Below are 26,314 nucleotides of genomic sequence, written 5' to 3'. Positions count from 1 at the left end.
TCGTCAAATCATAATGAAGTTTAACTTTTTGTGATTGACTCGGGGCCCGTAGATTCTATATTTAGGCTTACAAAATACATTAAATAAATTTTAACTATTTTCACGTCGAAATGGGAAGAAGTTAAGAAAAACCTTTCCGGGTAAGAAGCGGAAATTCTTACGTATTGTTTCACCAAGAAACTACATTTCATTCTAGTCCAATCTGATAGTATCTCAAAACTGTGTAGACAAAATAAAGAAAACTTAACGCCTCATCTAGATTGTCTTATCAATGAAATCACCTACATAGATCATTATCATCATCATCAGATGGGAGAAAGCGCAATGGCCTACCTCAGCCATGGCAGGAGCCGCTGGTGCTGTAATGGCTGGAGCGACTATGGTTGGTGCAGTAGCTCTGGCTGGATCTTCATCTTCACCAGGACCTACAGCATCAGGAACTCCGCCTTTTACTGGAGGTGAGATTGCTTGGGGGATTTCTTAGTTATGACATAGAATTTATTGATACTATAAAAACGTCATTAAGTTCTTGTTCCTTCTGACCTTATTTCCGGTTACATCCTTACCTGCATGGAGAGAAGTCAGGTTGTGTCTTTAGACCACTATAAACGATAAGGTAACTACATATTTTTACATAAAGCTACTCTCGTCTGACCTTTGCAGGGGAACCTAACCCATATTTGATCAATAAAAATTCAAAAAATTCAAAATTAAAAAAAATCAATATTCAAAATTGTTTATTTCTTCAAGAAAAGTATACAAAAAGGATGTGATTGGAGTCTCCTTTTAAGCGTGCAAAAATAAATCATGGTAAAAGACAGACGGCATCCGAAAAACACAGGGCGCAATATGAACGTTATTAGTGATACCCTGCAATTTATACACAGGGCTACTTTAAGAATGCATAAACTGAACTATATTTTTTTGGTTTAAATTAAGCATTTCCAGTATTACATAATCTACGTTGTACCTTTCGATGGTGCATGAGTTTTGTTTAATGTGAATAGTTGTTTATCAGGTGCTGGACCCTCATCATCAATGACATTGCCCTCATCATCAGGCACGTTACCCAACCCAGAGCCGCGGGACTCAGCCAGCCTTACACCTGGAAGCGGTGCCTCATTGACTCCAAACTCTTCATGTGAAGAGTTGAGGATGGACCGTGAGTAGCTCTTTATTTATGAAACAAATTCAAGAACACTTAATTTTCAGGATAAGTAATTTTTTTTTTACAAATATACATACATACATACAGTTAAGTCTATATCCCTTGCGGGGTAGATAGAGCCAATAGTCTTGAAAAGACTGATATAGTCACAGCTGTTTTGCTTAATGATAGTTTATTTGTTTATAATTTATGCACAGTCATAGATTTTTCGGAATCTATGATTGTGGCGAACAACAACGCAATCTTAACAAAGTACCCTGTAGATTTGTTCAATGTTTGTAAACAACTTTGCGATCAAAGACTCGAGATCTTGTAAATCACTATGCTACAAAGTGGTAGGTTGCGATTCACAATTCGCCATGATGTAATCTGGAAGTTTTATGTATTGATTAATAGCTTGATAGGAAAATTTGAACAACATAACGCGAATGTTTAAGAGATTGAGAAATAGTGGGCACCAAAACATACACATATTTAATTAAATAACAAGAATATTAGTTTCATCAATGGAAAGCCAAATTGGGTGTCTGCGAAGAATTTACATACATACATATAATCACGTCTATATCCCTTGCGGGGTAGACAGAACCGACACGATCAGCTGTTTCGCTCTATGATGGAATTGAGATTCAAATAGTGACAGGTTGCTAGCCCATCGCTTAAAAGAAGAATCCCAAGTTTATAAGCCTATCCCTTAGTTGCCTTTTATTACTCATGGGAACGAGATGGAGTGGTCCTATTCTTTTTTTTATTGGTGCCGGGAATCACACTAACATAATTCCCATGAGCGCGAAACCCGTGTAAAGGCTTGTCTATAAACAGAACAAAACGTAGTCAAAACTCTTTAGTGATGGTAGCTGATTTTTTTTTAATATAAAAGGTTTAAGAATAGTCATGCACAAATTAATAAATGTTGGAAGAGACGTACTGGTCGGCCTTTAGAATTAAATAAATACAAAGGAAAATAATAAAAATAATTTCTTGGTTTCAGATATGTGCAGAAAAGACGCTTCACTACTGCGGTACGATGAAAATGATAACTCTTTCCTACACGCTCCACCACAGGTAAACAATAAATAAATGAATATAATATTTTTATTTGTGAAATGTGAAACAAGACACCATACCTATATAAAAAGAGAAATTGAAAACCATAAAAATGAAACAAGTAATTGACCGACTGAACGATTGACACACAGACAAAACTACTGCTGGTGAAAATATAAATTTATGGGTTACATCGGGTCTCCCCAGGGACGATAATAGAAACAATTATATCCAAATGACCAAGAATACTTGTAGAGTAGAAATACTTATTGCTTAAGTTTTTGACATAGGTACCTATATGAATTGAATTATACATAGGTATAATTATTTAACTATCACGAGGAAGAGACGTGTGGTTCCCGGTACAAATACAAAAAAGAATAGGGTCATTCCATAGTTCCCCGGGATGTCGTAAAAGACTACTGAGAGATTTATATACTTGGGAGTCCTCTTTTAGGCGATGGGCTAGCAATCTGTCACTTGAATCTCAATTCCATCATTGAGCCAAGCGGCTAAGCGTGGCCTTTCAGTCTTTTGATGACTGGTCGCTCAGTCTACCCCGCAAGGGATATCGACGTGATATAATGTATTATGAGAGATCTCATCAAAATTTGGTTCAAATCCACTCGTAAAATCGCAGAAATGTTTGCCTAATAACACTCTAAATGCTTTCATGTGAGTGGTTTCTATTTTGGACACCGGCATCCCATACCTCGCCACATTGTTGCTAACATAATATCTTGAGTAAATTACTATTTAAAAATAATTTTACAAGTGAATGACGTATTACGAATACCATGCAGTTTAAAATGTCATCAATATATTAATATAATTTCAGATGGATAACTGCTGGTATCCATCTGAATGATCCAATGTGGTGTAAAATATCGGAGTTAGAAAAATTATATCTTATATCTTGTTCTGAATCATTATTCTTATTCTCCAAATCAAATCCTTGATCATAAGTTTCTCCATCAGGACGACAGTTCCACCTCGCCGTCCCCAAACAAACTGCACAAAAGCCGTTGGGGGAAGATGAGGGACATCCTCCAGCCGCACAGAGAATCCGTAAAGAAGAGAAGCTCAAAGAGTTCTCCTGACGTAGTGCCGGTTAGAAGGCGGTCCCTGAGTGATGGTGGTGACAGCGATGCTCCACCTGCTTTAACCCTGACTATACCTTCTTCGGAGGAACTTGGTAAGACATGAGTTAATTCATTAAGAGAATAGTCGCCATGAGATAAAAAATCCGTGCCGTGTATTTCCAGACACTAAACAATAGGACCAGTCCACATCTTTTCCATGGATCTCGTAAAAGGCGACTAAGGACTAATAGGCTAACAAACTTGAAGTTTTTCTAGTAGGCGATAGGCTAGCAACCTGTCACTATTCGAATCTCAATTATACCAAACTGCTGAACGTGGTCTATCAGTCTTTTTAAGACTGTCGGTTCTGTGTTCCCTGCAAGGGATAAAGACGTGATTATATGTATCTATTAATATTTCTTTCTTAATATCAAGGTAATCAGATAAAATAACCAGCCCTTTTTTGTCAGAATCCGACCCTCATCCCATGCTTCGGAAGCAGAGATCCCTGGAACTTGGGGCCCGGCCCCCTCAGCACCGACCCCCTAGGGCCTCCAAGTGGACTAAAGTGAAGAGAGCCTTCCTGACATCAGCGTCCGCATCAGTGCCCTCCAGTCCAAGCAGGCATTCAGCTTTCTTCACAGACGCTGGTAAGTCATGACATTTCTTTGAATGAATCATTCAATAAATAAATAAATATATGCATATATATATATATATTTGTCCCGTATATACGGGATATATATATATATATACGGGACAAATTACACAGATTGTATAACGAAATACTAACTCAACGATACTATTATATATTTAATAATAATTACTTATATATTTCTCCTCTCACGGGTCTACTGGCGGAGCTCGGGTTCGAATCCCGTTCACGGCATGATGAGAAACGAACTTCATCTAATTGGCTTGGATTTTCAATCTATATAAGTTTTTATTTTATTTTATAGTATCGTTGAAGACTGGGAACACAAGTTTCGAACTTACTTCGTGGCCAACTCAATCTGTGTAATTTGTCCCATATATAGGTATATTTCTATTAATTATCAAGTTTATCAAAATGTGTGGTTCCCGGCACCAACACAAAAAATAATAGGACCACTCCATCTTTTTCCCATCGATGTCGTAAAAGGCGACTAAGGGATAGGCTTACAAACTTGGATTCTTTTTAGGCGATGGGCTAGCAACCTGTCACTATTTGAATCTCAATTCTGTCACTAAGCCAAATAGCTGAACGTGGCCATTTAGTCTTTTCAAGACTGTTGGCTCTGTCTACTCCGCAAGGGCTATAGACGTGACCATATGTATGTATGTATGTATGTTTATCAAAATCAGATTCCACTAAACCATGCGGCGTTTCAGCTATAACCATTTGCGACTTTAAAAACTGAGTACACTCCACATAAAGCATATGCTCTGATGTGTTTACTCATCAGTCCATGTCGTTGATGGATGTCTGTCCGTTCGTGGATCTTGCATTCATCCGGCACCATTATGTTGAGCCCGCGCATCGAACGCAGACGTTTATTATTCAAATTTAGAACGGTTTTGAACGTCTTCTTATGTTATATAGAATGAAGACAACAACCGTTTGAAAAGATATTTCTTATCACGTCTTTATCCCTTACGGTATAGACAGGGCCAACGGTCTTTTGCAAAAGAAATCATGGAACTGAGATTCGAATAACGACAGGTTGCAAGCCCATCGCCTAAAATTGAATGAAATATCATGAGCTTACATAAGCTTGCATTAAGATTGTTATGAATGTGGATGAAGCGAAAAAAGTATGCAGAGATCGTTGCAAGTGGAAAGATGTAGTCTCTGCCTACCCCTCCGGGAAAAAGGCGTGATTTTATGTTTATATGTAAGTAATATTGAATAAATTATATCTTGAAGAAGGAATATAACATGCAGTTGATTTGATCTTTTTTTATCTCACTGTCATGACTATGCTTGAAACGGAAAAACAAACTTCGTGAAGTAAATTAATTAAAATATTATTAGAATAGAATACATTTATTTGCAAAATTGGATACAAGGTATCACTTATTGGCGTCACATCACTTACATCTTATTATAATTACTACCGCTTCCAAAGCGCATGTGTAGAAGAAGCGGCGGAACAAACTACACTGCAGCATTTTCACCGGATGTCAATTTACAAATATAGATCTCTTAAATCTGAATCGTGCAACCAATGTCTCTCCCATGGATGTCGTAAAAGGCGACTAAAGGATAGGTTTATAAACTTGGGATTATTCTTGTACGCGACGGGCTATCAACCTGTCACTATTTGAGTCTCAATCTATACTAATATTATAAAGCTAAAGAGTTTGTTTGTTTGAAAGCTCTAATATCACGAACTACTGGTTCGAATTGAAAAATTCTTTTCGCGTTGAATAGACCATTTTTCGAGGAAGGATTTAGGCTATATAACATTACGCTGCAACTATAAGGAGCAAAGAAATAATGGAATTTGTGAAAAAAACGGGGAAAATTATTTCTCCTTCTTATTTTGGGCTTCAATGATGCCCAAAATAACTATTCCACGCAGACGAAGTCACGGGCACAGCTAGTTCTATTATAAAGCCGTAGAGCTAAACCTAGCCTTTCAGTCTTTTCAAGCTATATCTACATTGGGGTATTACGTCTAGAATAGAGATTCTTCTGCAGAAAACACACGGCTAATTCAAATATTCGGTTTAATACGTCCTAACCACTCAAGGAAGTATACAGAGATCGTGGCAAGTGGAAAGATGTAGTCTCTGCCTACCCGTCCTGGAAAGAGGCGTGATTTTATGTATGCATGTATGTTACCCACTCAAAGGAAGTCAGCAAGGAAACAAGAATTCATATTTATCCCAAACACTGGGAAACGCTTACAAAAACACACCGCTGAATTGCGAACATATGTTTATAAGAACAGAAATAAATATGGCCGTCTCAAATCAAATTTAGCTCGATCGTGCCCTTCTTCTTAAATGTGCCGTGTGGTTCCCGGCACCAACACAAAAAAGAATAGGACCACTCCATCTTTTTCCCACGGATGTCGTAAAAGGCGACTAAGGGATAGGCTTCCAAACTTGGGATTATTTTTTAGGCGATGGGCTAGCAACCTGTCACTATTTGAATCTCAATTCTATCATTAGGCCAAATAGCTGAACGTGGCCATTCAGTCTTTCAAGACTGTTGGCTCTGTCTGCCCCGCAAGGGTATAGACGTGACCATATGTATGTATGTGCCCTTCTTATGTGAGTGCAAAAGATAATACACGATAAGTTATGGTTGTGTCCTCAAATTGATTTTGTGTACGTATGTATCAGAAACGCAGTTAGTTCTGATTGTGTCTTCAGATTTCTGGAGAGGAGACAAAGGTTCACCTTTTTTTTTAAATTTTCATTTGTATTTCATCCTACTAATGTTTGTGAGTATGTCAGGTTGTCAGTATGGATGTTTGTTACTCTTTCATGCAAAAACTACTGAACCGATCACGATGAAATTGGGTATGTAGGTAGCTAAAGACCCAGAATAACGTATAGGCTAACTAACTTTTTATCCCGGAGTTCCCGCGGGATTGATGATCCTGATGAACCTGATCTAATTTAATTTGTAGTTGCCCAATAATTATTTTTTTTATTGATTCCACGCGGACGAAGTCGCGGGCGGCCTCTAGTATAACATTATAATAATAAAAGTTCGCCGCCCCGTGCAAACGTGCAATGGTTACCATCCATTTGCCTAGGTGTGTAGGTTTCTCCACGATGTTCCTCTCGTCGTAAGAGCATCGGATATATTATATCATAGCTCAGAAAAAACATGTTTGAACATGATCGCGGAAGGATTCGAACCTGTGTCACATTATATCCGTGCGCTTTTTAATTGGACACCTTAACCTTTTGCAACTACTCAGCACTTATGTCGTAGGAATCATAAAAACGTGTGGTGCTGTGTGGTTTCCAGGACTTAGAATAGGACCTTCTCTTTCTATGGATATCGTAAAAGGCGACTAAGGGATAGAATCATAAACTTGGGATTCTTCTTTTAAGCTTTGAGCGATCAATCTGTCACTATTTGAATCTAAATTCAATCTTTGAGCCACACACAAGATATCTACTTTAGACGTGACTATATGGACGTATTTATCTATTTATGTCCCAATCCGAAGAAACTTTGCTGTCGTCATTTAGCATTCTCGTTATTTTTGGCCACAATAGTAAGTAAGTATTGTCTAATAAAATTTCATTATCAATCTGAACCTTTTGTTGTACATACATACATATGGTCACGTCTATATTCCTTGCGGGGTAGACAGAGCCAACAGTCTTGAAAAGACTGAATGGCCACATTCAGCTATTTGGCTTAATGATAGAATTGATATTCAAATAGTGACAGGTTTACTAGCCCATCGCCTAAAAAAAGAATCCCAAGTGTAAGCCTATCCCTTAGTCGCCTTTTAAGACATCCATGGAAAAGAGATGGAGTGGTCCAATTCTTTTTTGTATTGGTGCCGGGAACCACACGGCACTGTCGGGAACCACACGTATTTATCTATTTATGTCCCAATCCGAAGAAACTTTGCTGTCGTCATTTAGCATTCTCATTATTTTCAGCCACAATAGTAAGTAAGTATTGTCTAATAAAATTTCATTATCAATCTGAACCTTTTGTTGTACATACATACATATGGTCACGTCTATATTCCTTGCGGGGTAGACAGAGCCAACAGTCTTGAAAAGACTGAATGGCCACATTCAGCTATTTGGCTTAATGATAGAATTGATATTCAAATAGTGACAGGTTTACTAGCCCATCGCCTAAAAAAAGAATCCCAAGTGTAAGCCTATCCCTTAGTCGCCTTTTAAGACATCCATGGAAAAGAGATGGAGTGGTCCAATTCTTTTTTGTATTGGTGCCGGGAACCACACGGCACTGTCGGGAACCACACGTATTTATCTATTTATGTCCCAATCCGAAGAAACTTTGCTGTCGTCATTTAGCATTCTCATTATTTTCAGCCACAATAGTAAGTAAGTATTGTCTAATAAAATTTCATTATCAATCTGAACCTTTTGTCGTAAGTCGTAGTAAATTTCCTGGATTGGCAGACGCTCGGAATCTGGATTAGACACACCATTCCACTTTTCTACCAAATAGTCCATTTAACGTTGGCATGTTGCCAATCACAAAATGAGTAATTAACCAAGAGGGCCGTTACCCCCGATCGTGCGCGTACGCCTATTCTGACATAACGTGGATTTCTGACATTTTTTTTTTATTAAAAAGACAACGTACGCCTGATATATAAATAGTTTTATAGATACATACATACAATCAGGTCTTTATCGCTTACGGGGGAGACAGAGCCGACAGTCTTATGAAGATTGAAAGTCCACGTTCAGCTGTTTGGCTTAATGATAGAATTGTGATTAAAATAGAGAAAGGTTGCTAGTCCATCACCTAAAAGAATCCAAAGTTTATGAGCCTATCCCTTAGTCATCTTTTACGATATCCATAGAAAAGAGATGGAGTGATCCTATTCTTTTTTCTAATAGTGCTGGGAACCACACGGCAGAACGCATACGCGGTTTTATTGTCATCGACGATGCATCGAATATAAAAATGACGATGATCAGAATCACTGCCAATTAGATCTACCAAGATACTATCAATAATTTTGGCTGACCAATAAAATTGAATCCATTTCTGCTTGTGGCTTCATCGTATTTACGGTCAAGTAAATAGAAAGAGTAATGTAAACAAAACTGAATGTTATCTCCCCATCGTAAACACACTCTGTGTTTCGTAAGCGTGACCTCTTTTAAATCAGAACAAAATAAATACTAGACTAGGATTAACCCTGTTGAATCGATCTTCAACACATATAAATCTTGCATCTCATATACAAGTACAATCGATAAACGGTCTCTTTGATCAGAATTTTGCAGTGCATTAACACACACTACATACATTCACGTCTATATCCTTTGCGGGATAGATAGAGTCAATAGTCTTGAAAAGACTGATAGGCCAAGTTTAACTGTTGGGCTCAATGATAGAATCGAGATTCAAATAGTGACAGGTTGCTATCCCATCGCCTCAAAGAATCCCAAGTTTCTAAGCCTATCCCTAAGTTGCCTATTACGGCCTCCATGGGAAAAGAACACTTTATAAGACTCATTTATTCCAAATATGTATTAAATCCAAATTCAACAAACTTCGTGTGTAGGTATATTACACAGAAGGCCAATATAAATTTTGTATACACCACTACAAACTACAAAGTCCTCATATTTTTTTGTCTGTATGTATGCCCTAATTTCGGAAAGTCGTAAACGGATTTTGTTCTGAAATGTTGGATTTTTTGAGGACGGTGGAGCGGTTTTCCAGTGACTCAAAGGGAAGGCACGGCCAATATTTAAAAAACTCAAAGGTCACGCTAACTAAAATTCAGAGAATCTGACTAGTTGCTAGTCCAAAAGAATTCTGAGTTTATAAGCTTTTCCCTTCATTGACTTTGAGGAACAGCCCAAACTGCAGGCTTCAACTATATATTACATAGAATTAGGAGAGTAAATAAGTATGGCACAAATAAAATTCATAAGTATTATTCATTCTTTTTCAAAAGTTTTATTCATTCTTTTTGTCTTCTTTAGAAATAAAATTAGATGCAATTGACCCCAGCTCTGCATTAAGATTAGTAAGTTCATTCTTCAGATTAGCATCACCCGGAGTTAGCATTTTTTTCAATATTTCTTGAACACCATTGTTATTGCTAGTATCTTTACCATCTAGATTAAGGACGGTGGCATTATTATCTTTAATATACTTCTCTGTTTCATTTAAAACATCTGTACTATTTCCGTAACTGAAAACAACAATGTTAAACAATTATGGTATGGGTCTTGGATGTTTATCTTTATAAGTATTTATAATAAAATATAAAATCGTTGAGTTAGCATCTCATAACACAAGTGTCAAAATTACTTCGAGATTAACTCAATCAGTTTAATTTGTCCCTTATATATTTATTTTTATTCTAAAAATTGGCTTTCTAAAATTGTCATTGGATAACTTTCATCACTCAAAGTAATATTATGAGTGCGAAAATATGTTTATTTGTATTGTATGTATATCTCTTCACGCGTTATCTACAATTAAAGAGTTTGGAGATTGACATAGGGCACTATCGTCCCGGTATACATTAAGATCCCGTGGAATTTACAAAAAACCTTTATTATTCTGTAGATGGCATGGCTAAAGCTTTTTAATTAATTTCTGGTACGATTAAGCTGAAATAATTGTAGCAGGCATTTAATCGCCTCTTCTAAAAAGATCTTCCTCACCTTTAAGACCAAATAAAATAAATATCAAAGGAACTACTAGCCTGCATCCTTTCACTTTATCTACGATGACAAACGCCTCGTCTTCAACAGATTTCACCACTTCTATGAGACACGCCTCATGCATGGCTCCGTGGGCCATCAGCTTCGTCAGTTCCACCACACCTTGTATTAGTTTGCTAGTCACGTCCATCATGGCTGACTTTATGACTGGCGACTGAAAGGGAAAATGTCGTATTTACTTACATAGGGACAACTTTTTTCTGGGCAATAATCTTTAGTGTCAATTTAGTGTATGGTTATTTAAAAATTTAAATACTTTTATTTTTAATAACATAACCTAAGATAAAATTACGCCTATTTCCCGAAGGGGTAGGGTATTAGGGTTTTATTTTTAAGCAGAGCAAAATCTACTGAATATAGTATTTTGATCGTAATACGGTTTTTAATCTTTTGTTTTTGCATAATAAGTTATACAGATTGAGCTGCAAACTAATTGTAACTTTAGTAGGTATTTTATATAATACAAAATCACAAATTTCTTCAAACGTAATAAAAACGAGTACACGTCACATTTTATTAAAATCTATTCATATCCGTCGCATATAAATCTTATTTTAATGAAATTCCACGCTTGTTCTTTCATTTTGTCAGTAACATTATTTCTTTACAAAAAGGCTGACACATTAATGAGAATCTGTCATAATTTGGTTCATTTCCTAATTTTTCTAACTCTAAATCTGCGCCGGCGCATGTCAGAAATAAAATGAACGTGTTGTTTTAGTTCGAAAATACAGATTTCCTATCACAACTCAACACGGTTCCGACTAAATTTATTTTCATTCGAATCGCCGGATATGAGTAATCTTGAACGATTTTGGAATATTTTCGTAAATCCCATCTTGAACGTAGATTTACTATATCCCGTATTAGTAATATTATCCTTAATAACTTAATTTTGTTCTTAAAAATGGGAACTTTTATATTGATACTCTTTGTTTTTGCATTATCTGTTTTTATTTTATTAGTAATTTGAGAGATAGTCTTTTGGGGCAGTCAACATTTTACTAATTTTAATTACTATCATTTTCATTTAAGTCAATGATTTTATTCTATTGTAAGTAATCTTATAATAATAATAATCTTAATGAATTTCCATTGATCACGTAGGAATATTTCTTTATTCTTGTTACTCAATTTACTCGCAATTACAAATCTTATCTGCAAATTTATCTATTTAAAAAAGGCTTTTTATACGCTTGCCGTGTTCCAATACATAAAAACTATTGTTTAGCAAAAGATAGCAGAAGATTTTGATAAACATATAACATTTCAGTTAATTCTTCGTCTCTGCCAGTACAATATAGACCACTTGTGATGCAATTATTAATTATAGTTTTCACTATCATCTTACAGGTCTGTATTATATATTATTTTTACGATTTCATGAAATAATGAAAATATGTTGACTACCAAATTTTACGATGGTAAGTAAGTAGTTATATGACTGAGTAAATTCAAACAGACGAAGCATTGTTTCCATCACTCATGCCCTACTTCAATCATTTATAAATAATGATACTTTTGAAATGACGCATCTGACGACCTCACTGAAGATGCAATATACATTCGTGACAACCATTAAGATTGATTAAACAGTCTCATAAAAATAAGCAGACACTTTCAACGTGTAAGAAGTATGTAGCAATAAAAAGAAGCTTGCAACCCTCCTGGCTAACTATTAAAAACTGACTGAAGAATTGTCATCATGTCCAATTGAGTACCAATCTCAAAATCTGTTGGAAGATCATCATCATCATCCAGATGTTGGTCACGATTCAACTCTCTGACTATCTCGTCTTCTGTCTCTTCGTCTGGCCGTCTGTGATCACGATGTCAGAGTGGGTACATTAAATCTTGTAAAAGATCTACCGATGAAATTCTTACCCCCATTTATGGCTCTACCAACATTCCAGTTGTACGAGTCAAATCGCCCCCCCTTTTGGCGGCTTTAAGGCGATTTGACTCGTTCAACTGGAATAGGCTGGAGTCGGAAACTGGACTGAACTCGGAAACTGGGCGTGCGTTAGGGAGTTAAACCCTATTCTGCATAGGCTTTTAATGTAACACCTAACGTAGACATGTCATATTGAAATATTCTTCCTTATTCATTAAGATATCTGGATATTATCGTAGTGAAAATAAAAAACGATGATAAATAAATTGCTGGTGTGAGCTGGTGAAAACTAAAATGAAGCATACCTTGGAGATGACGCACTTGACGACCTTCTTCAGGGTGTCGTGCTCGTGGCCGCACACCTTCAGGAGATTGTAGATTTCCGGCTTTTGGTCATAAATCTGCAATTGTGGTTTTTTATACATTTTCTTTCTCCATAGATACAAGATATTCTTCTTTAAATTTGTCCAATACTTTGAAGTTTACAAAACTAGAATACGTTAAAATGTCAAAAGAATCTAACATTTACAATCATTATCACATTAGTAGTAATATTATTTCAATTACGTCTATTGAGTCACTTTACATTGTTACTCTCATCAAATAAACGATTAACTTTGATGAAGCAAGAAAGACCTGCGAGAAATGAAATAATGTGGAATATCACACTCTCTGCATTTCTTCATGAGCAAGAGTTTATAGATTAATACATAATACTCCGTCATTATGCTTACCGGCGTCAAACCTTCCTTGATCATGTTCTTCATTTGAATAACATTCTTCACCGCCTCCGTCGGGTCGTGGCCAATCAGAGCGTACCCACACACTACCATCTGATGAAGAGCCTTCTCCGCCAACGCTGCAGTCTCATTTTGACGAGCGAGGAGGCATGCGTCAACCTTATAAAATAAAATAACCTTTACTTTTCTTTGCACATTTAAGAACGTTATCATAATATTTAACGCATATATTTCTTCTTCAGCTAGTAATTTTTGTCCATAAAATAAAATAACCTTTACTTTTCTTTGCACATTCACGAACGTTTATATAATATTTAACGCATATATTTCTTCTTCAGTTAGTAATTTTTGTCTGTCTTCGAGTATTTTCCTGAATATATTTCGGAAGCTACTTGGTGCCATTGGTCAATTTTTGGAAGCAGTTTTATTATATACAAAAGAACAATTTCAATTCCAAATTATTTAGTAAATAATAATGACGATAGAACCAATTTCGTTCATAACATAATTCTTGGGCACATCTCATTAAATATCTGGTTCATAAATTTTACAATATATCAAAAGTTACTCATCCCAATAACACGAATCTATTAATAGTATCCAATAATATAGAAGATGAAAGTGTTTTAGTGATTAATTACCGTCATTTAAGTTTTTTACGTTCTGCCAAATCACAGACAAGATTTTCAAAGAACTACAAATTGGTTACATAATTTTTCCAGATTTGAATGTTTTATGTAGGATCTGGAATAGATTTAGAAATGATATGAAGGAAAACGTAAAAAACAATTTATTGCATTCTAGTGCCGTATGGTTCCCGGCACCAAACAGAAAAAAGAATAGGACCACTCCATCACTCTCCCATGGATGTCGTGAAAGGCGACTAAGGGGAAGGCTTATAAACTTTAAATTCTTCTTTCAGGCGATGGGCTGGCAACCTGTCACTATTCTAAACTCAATTCTATCATTAAGCCAAACAGCTGAACGTGGCCTATCAGTCTTTTCAAGACCGTTTGCTCTGTCTACCCCACAAGGGATATAGACGTGACCATAAATATGTATGTTGGGAATTTGGATTAAGTAAAATTAACCAATGGAATAGGTGGAATATTTAAACTATTTCACCTCATTGTCCACATCTTTTTTGATAGTTTCCAATAAGTTTTGGAGATCGGCAAGTCTGTCTTGAATGTGATTAGTACCATTTTGCAGTAACAGTTTGATCTTCATGAGAACCATATCCACAGATCTAAACATAAAACTGAAATTAAGTTAGGAATTTTTCTATCGGTGCCGGGAACCACACGGAGAAAAAAAAAGAATAGGACCACTCCATCTATTTCCTCGTGGATGTCGTTAAAGGCGACTAAGGGGTAGGCTTATAAACTTGGGATTCTTCATTCAGGCGATGGGCTAGCAACCCGTCACTATTAGAATCTCAATTCTATCTTAAAGCCTAATAGCTGAACGTGGCCTATCAGTCTTTACAAGACTTTTGGCTCTGTCTACCCCGCAAGGGATATAGACGTGACCATATGTATGTATATATGTAGAAGGAACTCAAATAGAGAATAATGTCATTAGATGTCGTGTACATCCATTACCTCTCTATATGTATGTATGTACATATGTACCTACATCTATTACCTCTCTATATGTATGTATGTACATCTATTACCTCTCTAGGTAGCCAAATAGCTGAACGTGGCCTATCAGTCTTTACAAGACTGTAAGCTCTGTCTAGCCCGCAAGGGATATAGACGTGATTATATGTACTATTTGAACCTAAATTCTATCATTAACCCAAATAGCTGAATGTGGCCTATCAGTCTTTTCAAGACTGTTGGCTCTATCTACCCCGCAAGGGATATAGACGTGATTATATGTATGTATGTACATCTATTACCTCTCTAAGTCCACATGAAACTTCTTCTCTATACTCTGCACCAAGTCCTCGCTCAGTTTCTCCGTAATCTCATCTTCAATGACTTTATCCACATCTTCTTTCGCCAAATCATTGCATTGGACTGTGTTGATAAGCTAAAATGTTTGATGGTTGTGGAAAAAATATTCTAGAACCTTTGGATTTTTTCTAAACCTTATTAATTTCTATTACAGTTAGTTATTACAGTCGTATGTTAAAGCAAAAATGTTTAACATTTGGTATGTAAATATTCTATGAAATAGAGTGTAGATTTTCTAAGTATACAGTATGTATTTTGAATTTATTATCTTATTGATAGAATAGAATTGAGATTCAAATGTGACAGGTTGTTAACCTCCCGCCTAAAAGAAGAATCTCTGGTTTATAAGTCTATCCCTTAGTCGCCTTTTACGACATCCACGGGAAAGAGATGGAGTGGACCTATTATTTTTTCTATTGGTGCCGAGAAACACACGGCACAACAAGCCAAACAGCTGAACGTGGCCTATCAGTCTTCTTGAAATGTTGGCTCTGTCTACCCCGCAAGGGATATAGACGTGATTTTATGTATGTATGTATTATCTTATTATCACAAAATTTACTATGGTTAATATCCCATACAAGCCAAATTAATAACTAGGTTAGTCTTAGTTATTCGTTACAAATTCACAATCATTAGTTTCATTCATAGGAATAGAAAAATCCAATCAAATCTACATAAACAATTTTACGGCCTCCCGAGCCGTCGTCATCAAAATAAACGTCTCACCACAATCGCTGACAGAACAACATTAAAATTCATAATAAACTTCATTTTCATAATACTAAAGCCACCAAAAACACATCACAAATAGTTTTGGCAAAAATAAACATTTCGTAGTATTGCATAAAAATAAGTGTAGGTACGCCATTAAAATTGTCGTTAAAATCCGGTTTATGGCTATTGCTAGAACTTCATGTTTTATTTTGGTTGGGAATTTCGGTATCAAAGTTATTGAGCGGCGCCGTGTGGTTCCCGGCACCAATAGAAAAAAGATTAGGACCACTCCACCTCTCTCCCATGGGTGTCGTAAAAGGCGATTAAGTGGTAGGCTTATAAACTTGGGATTCTTCTTTTAGGCGATGGGCTAGCAACCTGTCACTATATAGCTGAACGTGGCCTATCAGTCTTTTCAAGACTGTTGGCTCTGTCTACCCCGCAAGGGATTTAGACGTCATTATATGTACCTATGTATGTATGAAACTAAGAATGTGGATATGATTAAGGTTCCCCTGCAAAGGTCAGACAGAGTCGCTTCATATAAAAACAAGTCTTTTCTTTACACAGGCACAAGGCAAATGGCGTAGCTATGTACATTAGTTTGGATACTAACCGATGCTCTTACGGCGAGGAAAAACATCGTAAGGAAACCTGCACATTCAGGCAACTATATAGGTAACCATGACCCATGCAATACGGGTTAGGTACTTTTGCAAAAGTTGCGGAGGTCAGATGGGAGTCGATTCATGTAAAAACCTGTGTCACCCTATCCATGGTAAAAGGCATACCCCGGGCTCCTCTCCAGAGTGGTGAGGGTGCAACCGGGACTGAAGCCAGGAGGAAGCAGGATCAAGGGAAATGGCGGCCCCGGGGCCATCCAAAGTCTCTGGATCTTTCTCTTTGTTTAATACTGAAATGTTGAATGTGGGTTGAAACTTGAAACAAATGAGGAAAAACTGCACTTAAGGTTGATAAATCACTGAACTTGTATTATAAGGACTCATTGACATAAATATACATTAAATTACAGAACTCGGATTATCTTTAGGTTATTATAATATTCTAAACTAAAAGTAACAAAAAACAAACGTTCCCGCGATGTATTCTTTTTCTCATAATATTTAATAGATGGTCAGTTCTAACCTATTTATTTATTGCTAAGAGGTTGACTGACTATGTATTTTCAAACACTTCTATAGGAAGAAGATGAAACTGAAGACCGGACAAAGCATAGAAATGAGAAACATGATTAAATGAAAAAAATATGTTAGAAAGTAGATCCTGGTTTCGAAACGGATAACCGAAATGAGAGGGAATATTGAACAATCTCTCTTTGCTGTAGTAATATTAGTATACAGTTAGTACAATTGTTATGCCAGTAACAAGTGCAATTGAAAAAAAAAAAAGTACTTAATTAAAGTTGCTTACTGCGAAATGATTTTTAAAAGAAACCTCCGCCGAATTTAGTAGGTACTGTCCTATGAAGGAGTTACAGAAAAACGAATATGTTATGTTTTTAAAAAGACTATGTATTTCTTCACATAAGACTGGCATTACGACTTCACAAACTTTAAAATTCAAACTAACTGAAGCATTCTATCGTTTTTTTCGGCAGTAGTTGCAGCCATCTGTTTTAGGCGTAACCCATCCATCTGAGTCCTAAAAACACAATATATTGTAAAGACTTAGATTTACACAATCTATTCTTTTGATTTCTTTGACTTTGTTTAGCGATACTTAATATAAAATGTGAGCAAACCTTGATTGTCCAAAATTAATAAGTTCAGAATAGAATTTTAATTAATAACAACTTGTCCAATAACCTACAAAATTTCCTAAACAATCCAAAAAATATTAATTTCAGAATATTGAGTTAAGAGATGTTTCGAAGGTAAGAGAGAATTTGGCTGACTGACTCAGCAGTAGAACTTGTCAGATTAAAACAATATTGAGTACAAATATCTTCAATTTTATTTTCCTTATTCAGCATTAAATGTAAAATTGTCAACAGGTATTGACTAACTGATAAATAATTAGGAAAAATAAAAGATTGATTTTTCTAATCACTCACAACTTCGCAACATCGACTTTGTTTGCACAGATCGCGATGGTCTACTCTGGCCAGGAACGAGTAAAACTGTTGACAGAAAGAAATAATAAAAAGCACTTAAAATTAAAATTATAAATAAAGAAAACGAGTAAGGTACTTGTGGCACAACCACAGAATTCAGAATAGCTATCACTAGGTAGACTGTTAGATAATGCTATTAGCATTAAGTCCGCCTTTTGTACTTTACAAGTTGTAATTGCTGCAATAAAGAATAAATAAATTAATAAATCACATCATCACCAAAGACTGTCAAAACATTTCTGTTATATGAGCTGAATCATGAGGCTCTGCTCTAGCGTTAGAATTGAGCATAATACTTAATTTTTATAGGTACAAAAATGATTTTCCGAAAACATTTCTAATACAGGTATAAAACGCGCACTGAGCGATCACCGGTCGCTCGATGACCACGGATCACTATAACATCATCCGAAACGTCTGAAATAAAATAACCTACCTTTAATTTACCAATATACAGATAGTCCAGCACCACATTTGTTGTTTTCTCAGCAAAATCGAAAAAATCTCGTGCGATTCTGTAACAAATGTACAATTTTTGCTGAACTTCAGTTGCGACTGTTGAGAGGTTTTGCTAATTATATAAATTAACTACCACATATGCCGTGTGGTTCCCGGCACCAATACAAAAAATAATAGGATCACTCCATCTCTTTCACATGGATGTCGTAAAAGGCGACTAAGGGATAGGCTTACCTACAAACTTGGGATTCTTTTTTAGGCGATGGGCTAGCAACCTGTCACTATTTGAATCTCAGTTCTATCACTAAGCCAAATAGCTGAACGTGGCCATTCAGTCTTTTCAAGACTGTTGGCTCTGTCTACCCCACAAGGGATATAGATGTGACTATATGTATGTAACTACCACATAAATGACGCGCGCGCTTTTATATTTTATTTTATTTTCCTTATTAATTTCCTTTCGTCGCGTATTTTTCTATTTAATTGCAATTCACTTACTTGGCCACGGCATCGCAAAAATCGCAAAATGCACAAAGTGTCTCTTTTGTGTAATATCGGCTGTCCCTCATCGGTTTCAGCTGTCTATTGTTTGGAGGATACGATCCCATTGGAATAAACTGGAATCAATAAATCGAAATAAGACAACAAAAATAAATTTCTAAACATTCAAGTTAGTTATTCAAGTTAAAACAAAATTAGGCGATGAAAAAAACAGTAATGGAGTAAGAATTGACAAAAAAACTGATTTGAATTTTGATTGTACACGCAAATCTCCGGAACTACTGGATGAATTCGAATGAAACTTTTTTTATTACAAAGTAACTAGAGGCCGCCCGCGACTTCGTCCGCATGGAAACCCTATCAATCCCGCGGGAACTCTGGGATAAAAAGTAGCCTATGTGTTATTCTAGGTCTTCAGCTATCTACATACCAAATTTCATGGTAATCGGTTCAGTAGTTTTTGCGTGAAAGAGTCACAAACATCCATACATCCATACAAACTTTCGCCTTTATAATAAGTAAGTAGGATTAAACCCGTTAAAAATATGGCTATAAATTATTTGGAAAGCTGCAACACTTAACTCCAGGAAGAAACCGAAACGTACACAAGTTTTGTAATAATGGAACTTACCACTAATAAACAAAAAATAAATGTAAGTAACATCAATTTCAGGATGCATAGTATTAAACACGCAAAAGAGTCGTGGACAGCTGCAACATGATGAGAACATTAAATTATTTAGATGTTAGATTTAAACAAGAGTACAGAACAAATTGGTCTAGCATTAGAGGAAACATCGTGGGGACATCTACATATTCAAACAACTAGATGTGTAACATAAATCACACCTGTTTCCCGGAATAAATATAAATTAATAAATATATACGGGACAAATTGAGTTAGCCTCGAAGTAAGTTCAAGACTTGTGTTACGAGATACTAACTCAATGATACTATATTTTATAATACATACTTATATAAATAAACATCCAGGACCCAGGCCAATCAGAAAAAGTTCTTTTATCATCATGCCCTGGCCGGGATTCAAACCCGGGACCTCCGGTGTCACAGACAAGCGTACTACCGCTGCGCCACAGAGGTCGTCTAGGCAGAGACCACGTCTTTGCACGTCCCTGCATATTTCTTTAGCTTCATCCACTTTCATAACTCTCTTCATACAAGATTGTCAATGATCCTAGCTGTATGTGTCAGATCAAATTCCCTTGCAAAGGTTGCGCTGTCAGAGTCACTTCATGTACAAATCTGACTTTTCAAATCCATGAAATACGTACGTTAAGGCAATGTGGATCCCAGAATGAGAAATAAAAATTAATATTAATTAGCACAATAATAAAACAAATAGTTTTCTTACGTGGTAACAATTTATGAAATGGCATGCTTATGTAGTATCATAAACATAGCGGTTCACGTGGAAAAGATCATTTTCAAAATTTCCTTGCACCCGCGAACACTGATTTAGATATAATGTGCATATTTATTTGTCTATAATATGACTGAAAATTTTAGGGATAAGTAAACAAAAAAAAAAAACTTGTAAAATGACTTAGCTGACACTGGATGACAAAAGACCAAAAACTATGAACGTAACCAAAATAATAGAATTTCTTTGATTTTCGTCTCCTTTATAAAAGGAGCTTAATAAAAAGTCGATATAAATCACAGATTGAAAAACATTACACATCTTAAATTTTATAAGTCTGTATTTTATAAGGTATAAATTTACAGTTATTATACGTGTACACATCTTTATAATACCTCGTACACTCCCCTCGTAAAAAAGCACATACATAAAAGTATCCACGAATCAGAAATTTTAACAAGATTTCTTTATTTTCCCCACAATTTGTTACATATTTTGTCCTCTAGGGTTACTTACATACTAGTAACATCAAGCTTGCACTAGGTGAATGTGCTCCTGTTTCCTTAATCGCCTTTTACGACATCCATAAGAGATGGAGTGGTCTAAAAGTGTCGGGAACCATACGGCTCTAGTGTTCCATGCCAAATTGTGTCTAAGATGAAAACTTGGAACTATCCAGTTCTACTACTTATGACCACGAACTGCATCGGCTTAGTCAGGATTTTACCTGAATCTCCGCAACCTTTGTAAGAGGACTTACTACCCCATATTGGGTCACAGTTTTCTAGTTACATATTCATCCAGTTGCCTGAATGTGCAAGATTCCTGGCCTGTCACTATTTAAATCTCAATTCCATCATAAAGCCATAGTGCTGAACGTTGCCTTTCAGTCTTTTTGAATCTGTTGTCTCTATCTACCCGGGAAGGTGAAGACATGACTTTTTTATGTATGTATGTAAAACAATATTTCTGGCATAAGGAATTTATTGTACCTAATAATTTAAATACCGACATGATTATTTACACGACAAACTGATCTCAGGTTACATGATAAGGAACAACAAAGTTAAAATTTGGTACCCCAACACAATTTTTCAACTGTACAATCAACTGCAGAAAATTTGTTTTCCCTATAGTATAGGGTTATACAGGGGGTCATTGTTCTCTTCAGGTGATTGTACATTTAATACTCTTTGTCACTAAAAAGATCTGCTTCCTCACTGATTATATCATATGTTTGTTTTTTGACAGCTAATTCACAACGCTCCTTTTATTTGGACAGTCATCGCGACATTTTCTCAAATTTAAAGCAGATTCTTGACCACCATAAGACTTGGTCACTGGCCGAGTTGGTTTTGATGTCAAATGTATTCCTGACGTTGAAGCCGTTTTCCTGCACGCACATGCCTCTTCTTTATTCTTCTGAGCGCCATGATTCTTGACCTTATTGAATTTGGACAGTTTTGTGTTCTCTTTCTTTTTCTTCTGTGCCTTCTCTTTCGAAGATTTATCGATTGCTTTCTGAGGGTTAGCGCCAATTTGCATTACCTAGAAAAGAAATATCTTATTGAAATTCTTCAGTAACACTTTCTACATGTTTTCTAAAAGAGCAAAAATTGAAGTACACATTAATTTGTTTTATTCTAAGAACTTATGAATATAGGTATAGTATAGTATAGTATGTTTATTATATATTATTTATTATCACCCACTTAAGAGTACTCTGTTTAACCCAATGGTAGAATGTTAGATATGCTATCAGCATTAAGTCCGCCTATTAGACTTTACAAATTGTAATAGTTACTTTCTTTGTCGTTACCTTTTCCCACTTTTACGTGGGGTCGGCGGTAAATTGTAAATGTTACAATCAAGAATAAATAAATAAAATAATTTAATATAGTCAGATAATATTAATGATTTTGATTATATTCCACTGTCAACTCCTCAAATAGTTTGATTTACAAAAACAGGACCAAAAATAGCAGGAACCATAAATACTATAAGCACCTTTGTAACGCTATTAGAAAGACAATCCCATATCGACTTAGTAATTTTTTCAGTTAATTTGAAGAGTTGCTGAGCATATCTGCAATAAGAAATATCATTTCAAATCCTCAGAAAGCATAAGTACCAGTCTATAGTGGCAAATAGTGCCTTTCGTATAGCGGTTATTATAACAAGAAGTGACACTGTAGGTTCCAACGTTCGATCTTGCTCAGTTAAAAAGAATGAAACAGAATCTTTTTGAGATGATTCTCAAAAAGATTCTGTTTCATTCTTTTGTGAAACTGATGGCATGACATATTCACAAACAAAACCATACCTTGAAAACCACCTATCCCTAGAAAGTACACGAATTGATTTATATTCCCATTCATCAACAAAATTAAACCAATAGGACTCTGAGCTGGACACTTGAATAAAAAATTCTTTAAAGTTATATCCATTTCTCTTACTTTCATGGGTTACTTACTTCCTGTCACTGTCTGAATCTTAATTCCACCAATAAGCGATACATCTAAACCTGATCAGTCTTCAGGATTGTTGGCCCTGTCTACGCCGTAAGCGATAAAGACGTTATAATATGTATGAATGCATTTTACTAACGTGGCAACCATGTCACAAACATCGCAGCAAAATGATACAGCATCTTTGGTACTGCAATGATCGCGTTTCGATGCTTTGGCTTTTTTTGGGGCATCATTTGTTGAGAACAATGGCAGATACTGCAATATTAATGATATTTTTATTTAATTTCCACAACTAGGTTATTGTGCAATTTAAAAAAATACAAACAATATTATCTGAAACGTGATTATCGGCAAGAGACTGATTTTGTAATCAAAGACTGCTCCGCATTGCGGTTCTAATTTTGGATAGTTGTGAAGTTGACGCTGTTGAAGAAAATGCTGCAGTGCAGTTTGTTACCGCTTCGAAGGTTTACTGACGCTTTCGAAGCGGCAGTGAACCTAGTTTTTAATAATTTATTTTGACGTCAACCAATTTTGTGAATCCAAAAGATATGACAATTTTTGAATGATGTTAAAGTGTGTAATAATGAAATTTTATTCTTTAGTAAAAAAAATTTAAATTTAAAAAGTTTGCTCTTCTTTTTTTAATGTTTGAGGAGAGTTCTCATGATATAATAACTAGAGGAAGCTATAAAGCAGAAAATCGTTTTATCATCATATTCTTCTATGTATTCTTGACCATCAAAGAGCGAGGTTCAAAAAAATCTTCATTCTAAAAAATTAGCACATTAGTTTCATCCACCGCCTTGAAAATTTTAGACGATATAATTTTCTTCTTTGCATTCATCTTACCAGAACCGTTATGGCGAGACATGTAAATAACAATATTTTCATGAGACATATCAGTGGACATCTGTTTTCAGCAACTGAAAATAAATAAGAATGCATATTGAAGTAATAACTGCATAAATAACTGCATTATGGGTATTATTATAACTGTTGATTCATACATACCATAGACACGTCTATATCCCTTGCGGGGTAGACAGTGCCAACTGATAGGCCACAGCCAGATGTTTGCCTTAATGATAGAATTGATTTAAATAGTGACAGGTTGCTAACCCATCACCTAAAAAAGAATCCCAAGTTTGTAAACCCATCCCTTAGTTAGTTTTAGGACATCCATGGGAAAGAGATTCTTATTCCTATTCTTTTTTCTTACGGAACCACACGGCTGGTTTACTAAATATAACTATATATGTTGGTTTCACCATTTATTTGACTTTCATCTGGTGGATTGATTCATATCCTAGTCCATAGGAAACTTTCGATTACGCCTGGTTCAAATTAGATAACTCTTTCACCTTTGCGTACCACTACACCTACGGCTTTGCTTCGGAAGATTCGTCATTATTCTCTCTATTTTGTCCGGTTTCTTATAAAATTAAATTAAATTGTTATAGTTCCAATTTGCACCCTCAGCATTTATGTCTACATACCTAAACAAAAATCTTACCTCGCAAATTAGTTGAATATGGCATTCTTTTGAACCAAAAGAAATTATAATTATTTTAAGTACATAATGAGTTGCAAAATGGATTTTTTTTTTTGTTATTTTTGTACGCTTACCGCCATTTTTAACTTATTTTTGTTGCATGTTTATTGACATTACGGCACACTTATAATGTCATATTGACTTCTTAATTTTTACATTTTATCGAGTAAATTGCATTTATTATTAAGTACGAGTATTTAGCGATAAGTCCACCTTTGCTCAACATATTCATAATGTATGTTTCTACTACATATACTCGTATATGTATTTTTATGGGTAATAAAGATAATTTGTATTGTATTGTACCTATGTCTAAGCCAAATTGAGTTTATATCATTGAAAAAAGAAGAAGCATAGTCAAAGGCAGTAGGAAAACTGATATGAATATGGATGGAGTATCTACTTCAGGATGAAGCGAAAGAAGTATGCAGGTGTCGTGATCGTAGTCTGCCTACCCCTACGGGAAAAATGTGCCTTTATGTATCTGACTAATTTTTTATGGTTTTCAAGATTTTTAAAGATTTTCCCCACTTTTTACTAAATTACAAAAAAGTAAACCCTCTACATCGTTTTTATCTATTTATTTATCTATCTATCTATATTTTCTGATATTTACACAGTAATAAACTACGGCTGTTCAAATTGAGGTACACGTTAATCTAATTCATCATTCTAGAATGTTTTAGAAACAGATCTTCATGAAATCTGCTGGATATCTTCTCTTAACTCTCTTAGGTTTTAGACATAGCCAAATAAAAGTGGAAACTAGATAATCATTTTGCTAAAAATCATAAAGGCTCAATTTCTAAAGGCCATAATGGAAGAGATAATATAAAACTAATACAAAATATCATAAAATTTATTGTTAAAAATAAATATTTACATGATTGTAGATAAAAAAAACATCAGTTTATGAAAAATTTCTAAATCCTAAAAACACAATTGTATAACTTTGGACGTTTTAATATGATTAGAACGATTAAGATTTAGATGAAATTTCATTTAGATGGTAATCAAATCAAATCATTTTAACAGTTGTAGATTTTCAAGCCTTGCTTTTTGGACACTCAGGCTGACAAGTTTCTCCTTTCTCACTACATCTACTGCATGGACCTGTTGTCTTTGTCAATGATTTCGTTGATTCCATTCCTGTTTTTGAACTGTTTAATGGCGTCATTTTGGTCAAACTAGCTTTCAGACAATCAGCACTACAAATTTCTTCCTTAGTTACACATTTAGGGTCACCGCGATTTGGTGACTTTGATTTTGATTTTGATTTAAAGATACCAAACCATTGTCCCTTTTTACTGCTGACTTTATTATCTGATGATTGTGTGCCATGATCTTTGACTTTTTTGAACAAATTGGATAATTTCGGACATATTTCCTTTTTCTTAGCGTTATTTAAATTTTTTTCTGCGCTTAGTTTTAAGTCTTTCGCGCTTAGGGTTGGACTGTCTGCTTTCTCTTTTTTCGGAGTTACAATTATTTTTTCTTTGCTTAATTTTTCTTTTACATTTTGAAGTGATTTCTCAATGTTTTCCTTGGTGCAAATGGTTGGCACTTTATTCTTTATATCATAAGGTGGTGACTCCAACGTTGATGTGTTTTGGAGGTGTCCGCTGCAATTTTTTGTCAGCGGTGTTATTGATCGTTCTTCTTCGCAAATCCTAAACAAACCTTGTAGAAAGTTTGGCGCGTTTCGTACAATTCTGAAATACTTAGAAATTTTAGTCAAGCAGGCAAGCTATCCAATTTTTATTGTCATTATACTGGACCCTTAATTGC

At 35.4% G+C, this 26,314-nt stretch overlaps 2 protein-coding genes across 2 annotated transcripts in view; one reads left to right on the top strand and one right to left on the bottom strand.

The window, feature by feature from the left end:
* Positions 1-26,314, top strand: part of LOC106134785 (uncharacterized) — a 41,309-nt gene that overhangs the window by 1,238 nt on the left and 13,757 nt on the right. The window contains exons 2-6 of the mRNA XM_060946346.1: positions 310-458; positions 1,019-1,162; positions 2,160-2,233; positions 3,194-3,410; positions 3,768-3,947. Coding sequence (XP_060802329.1) covers positions 310-458; positions 1,019-1,162; positions 2,160-2,233; positions 3,194-3,410; positions 3,768-3,947 — 764 coding nt within the window. The remainder of the gene's footprint in view (positions 1-309; positions 459-1,018; positions 1,163-2,159; positions 2,234-3,193; positions 3,411-3,767; positions 3,948-26,314) is intronic.
* On the bottom strand, positions 9,953-24,606 carry LOC132902157 (uncharacterized; the record flags this gene model as incomplete). Its single annotated transcript, XM_060946207.1, has 10 exons — positions 24,601-24,606; positions 21,908-22,048; positions 19,117-19,235; positions 18,596-18,674; positions 15,251-15,384; positions 14,470-14,593; positions 13,339-13,503; positions 12,910-13,005; positions 10,692-10,864; positions 9,953-10,172 (listed from the first exon to the last, which is right to left on the bottom strand). Coding segments are annotated over exons 1-10 (1,257 nt in total), but the record flags the coding sequence as incomplete, so codon positions are not given.

The sequence above is a fragment of the Amyelois transitella genome, chromosome 10 (assembly GCF_032362555.1).
Source record: "Amyelois transitella isolate CPQ chromosome 10, ilAmyTran1.1, whole genome shotgun sequence".
Taxonomy (NCBI): Eukaryota; Metazoa; Arthropoda; class Insecta; order Lepidoptera; family Pyralidae; genus Amyelois; species Amyelois transitella.
Note: the sequence above shows the minus strand (reverse complement) of the source record. Positions and strands in the feature narration are given on the sequence as shown.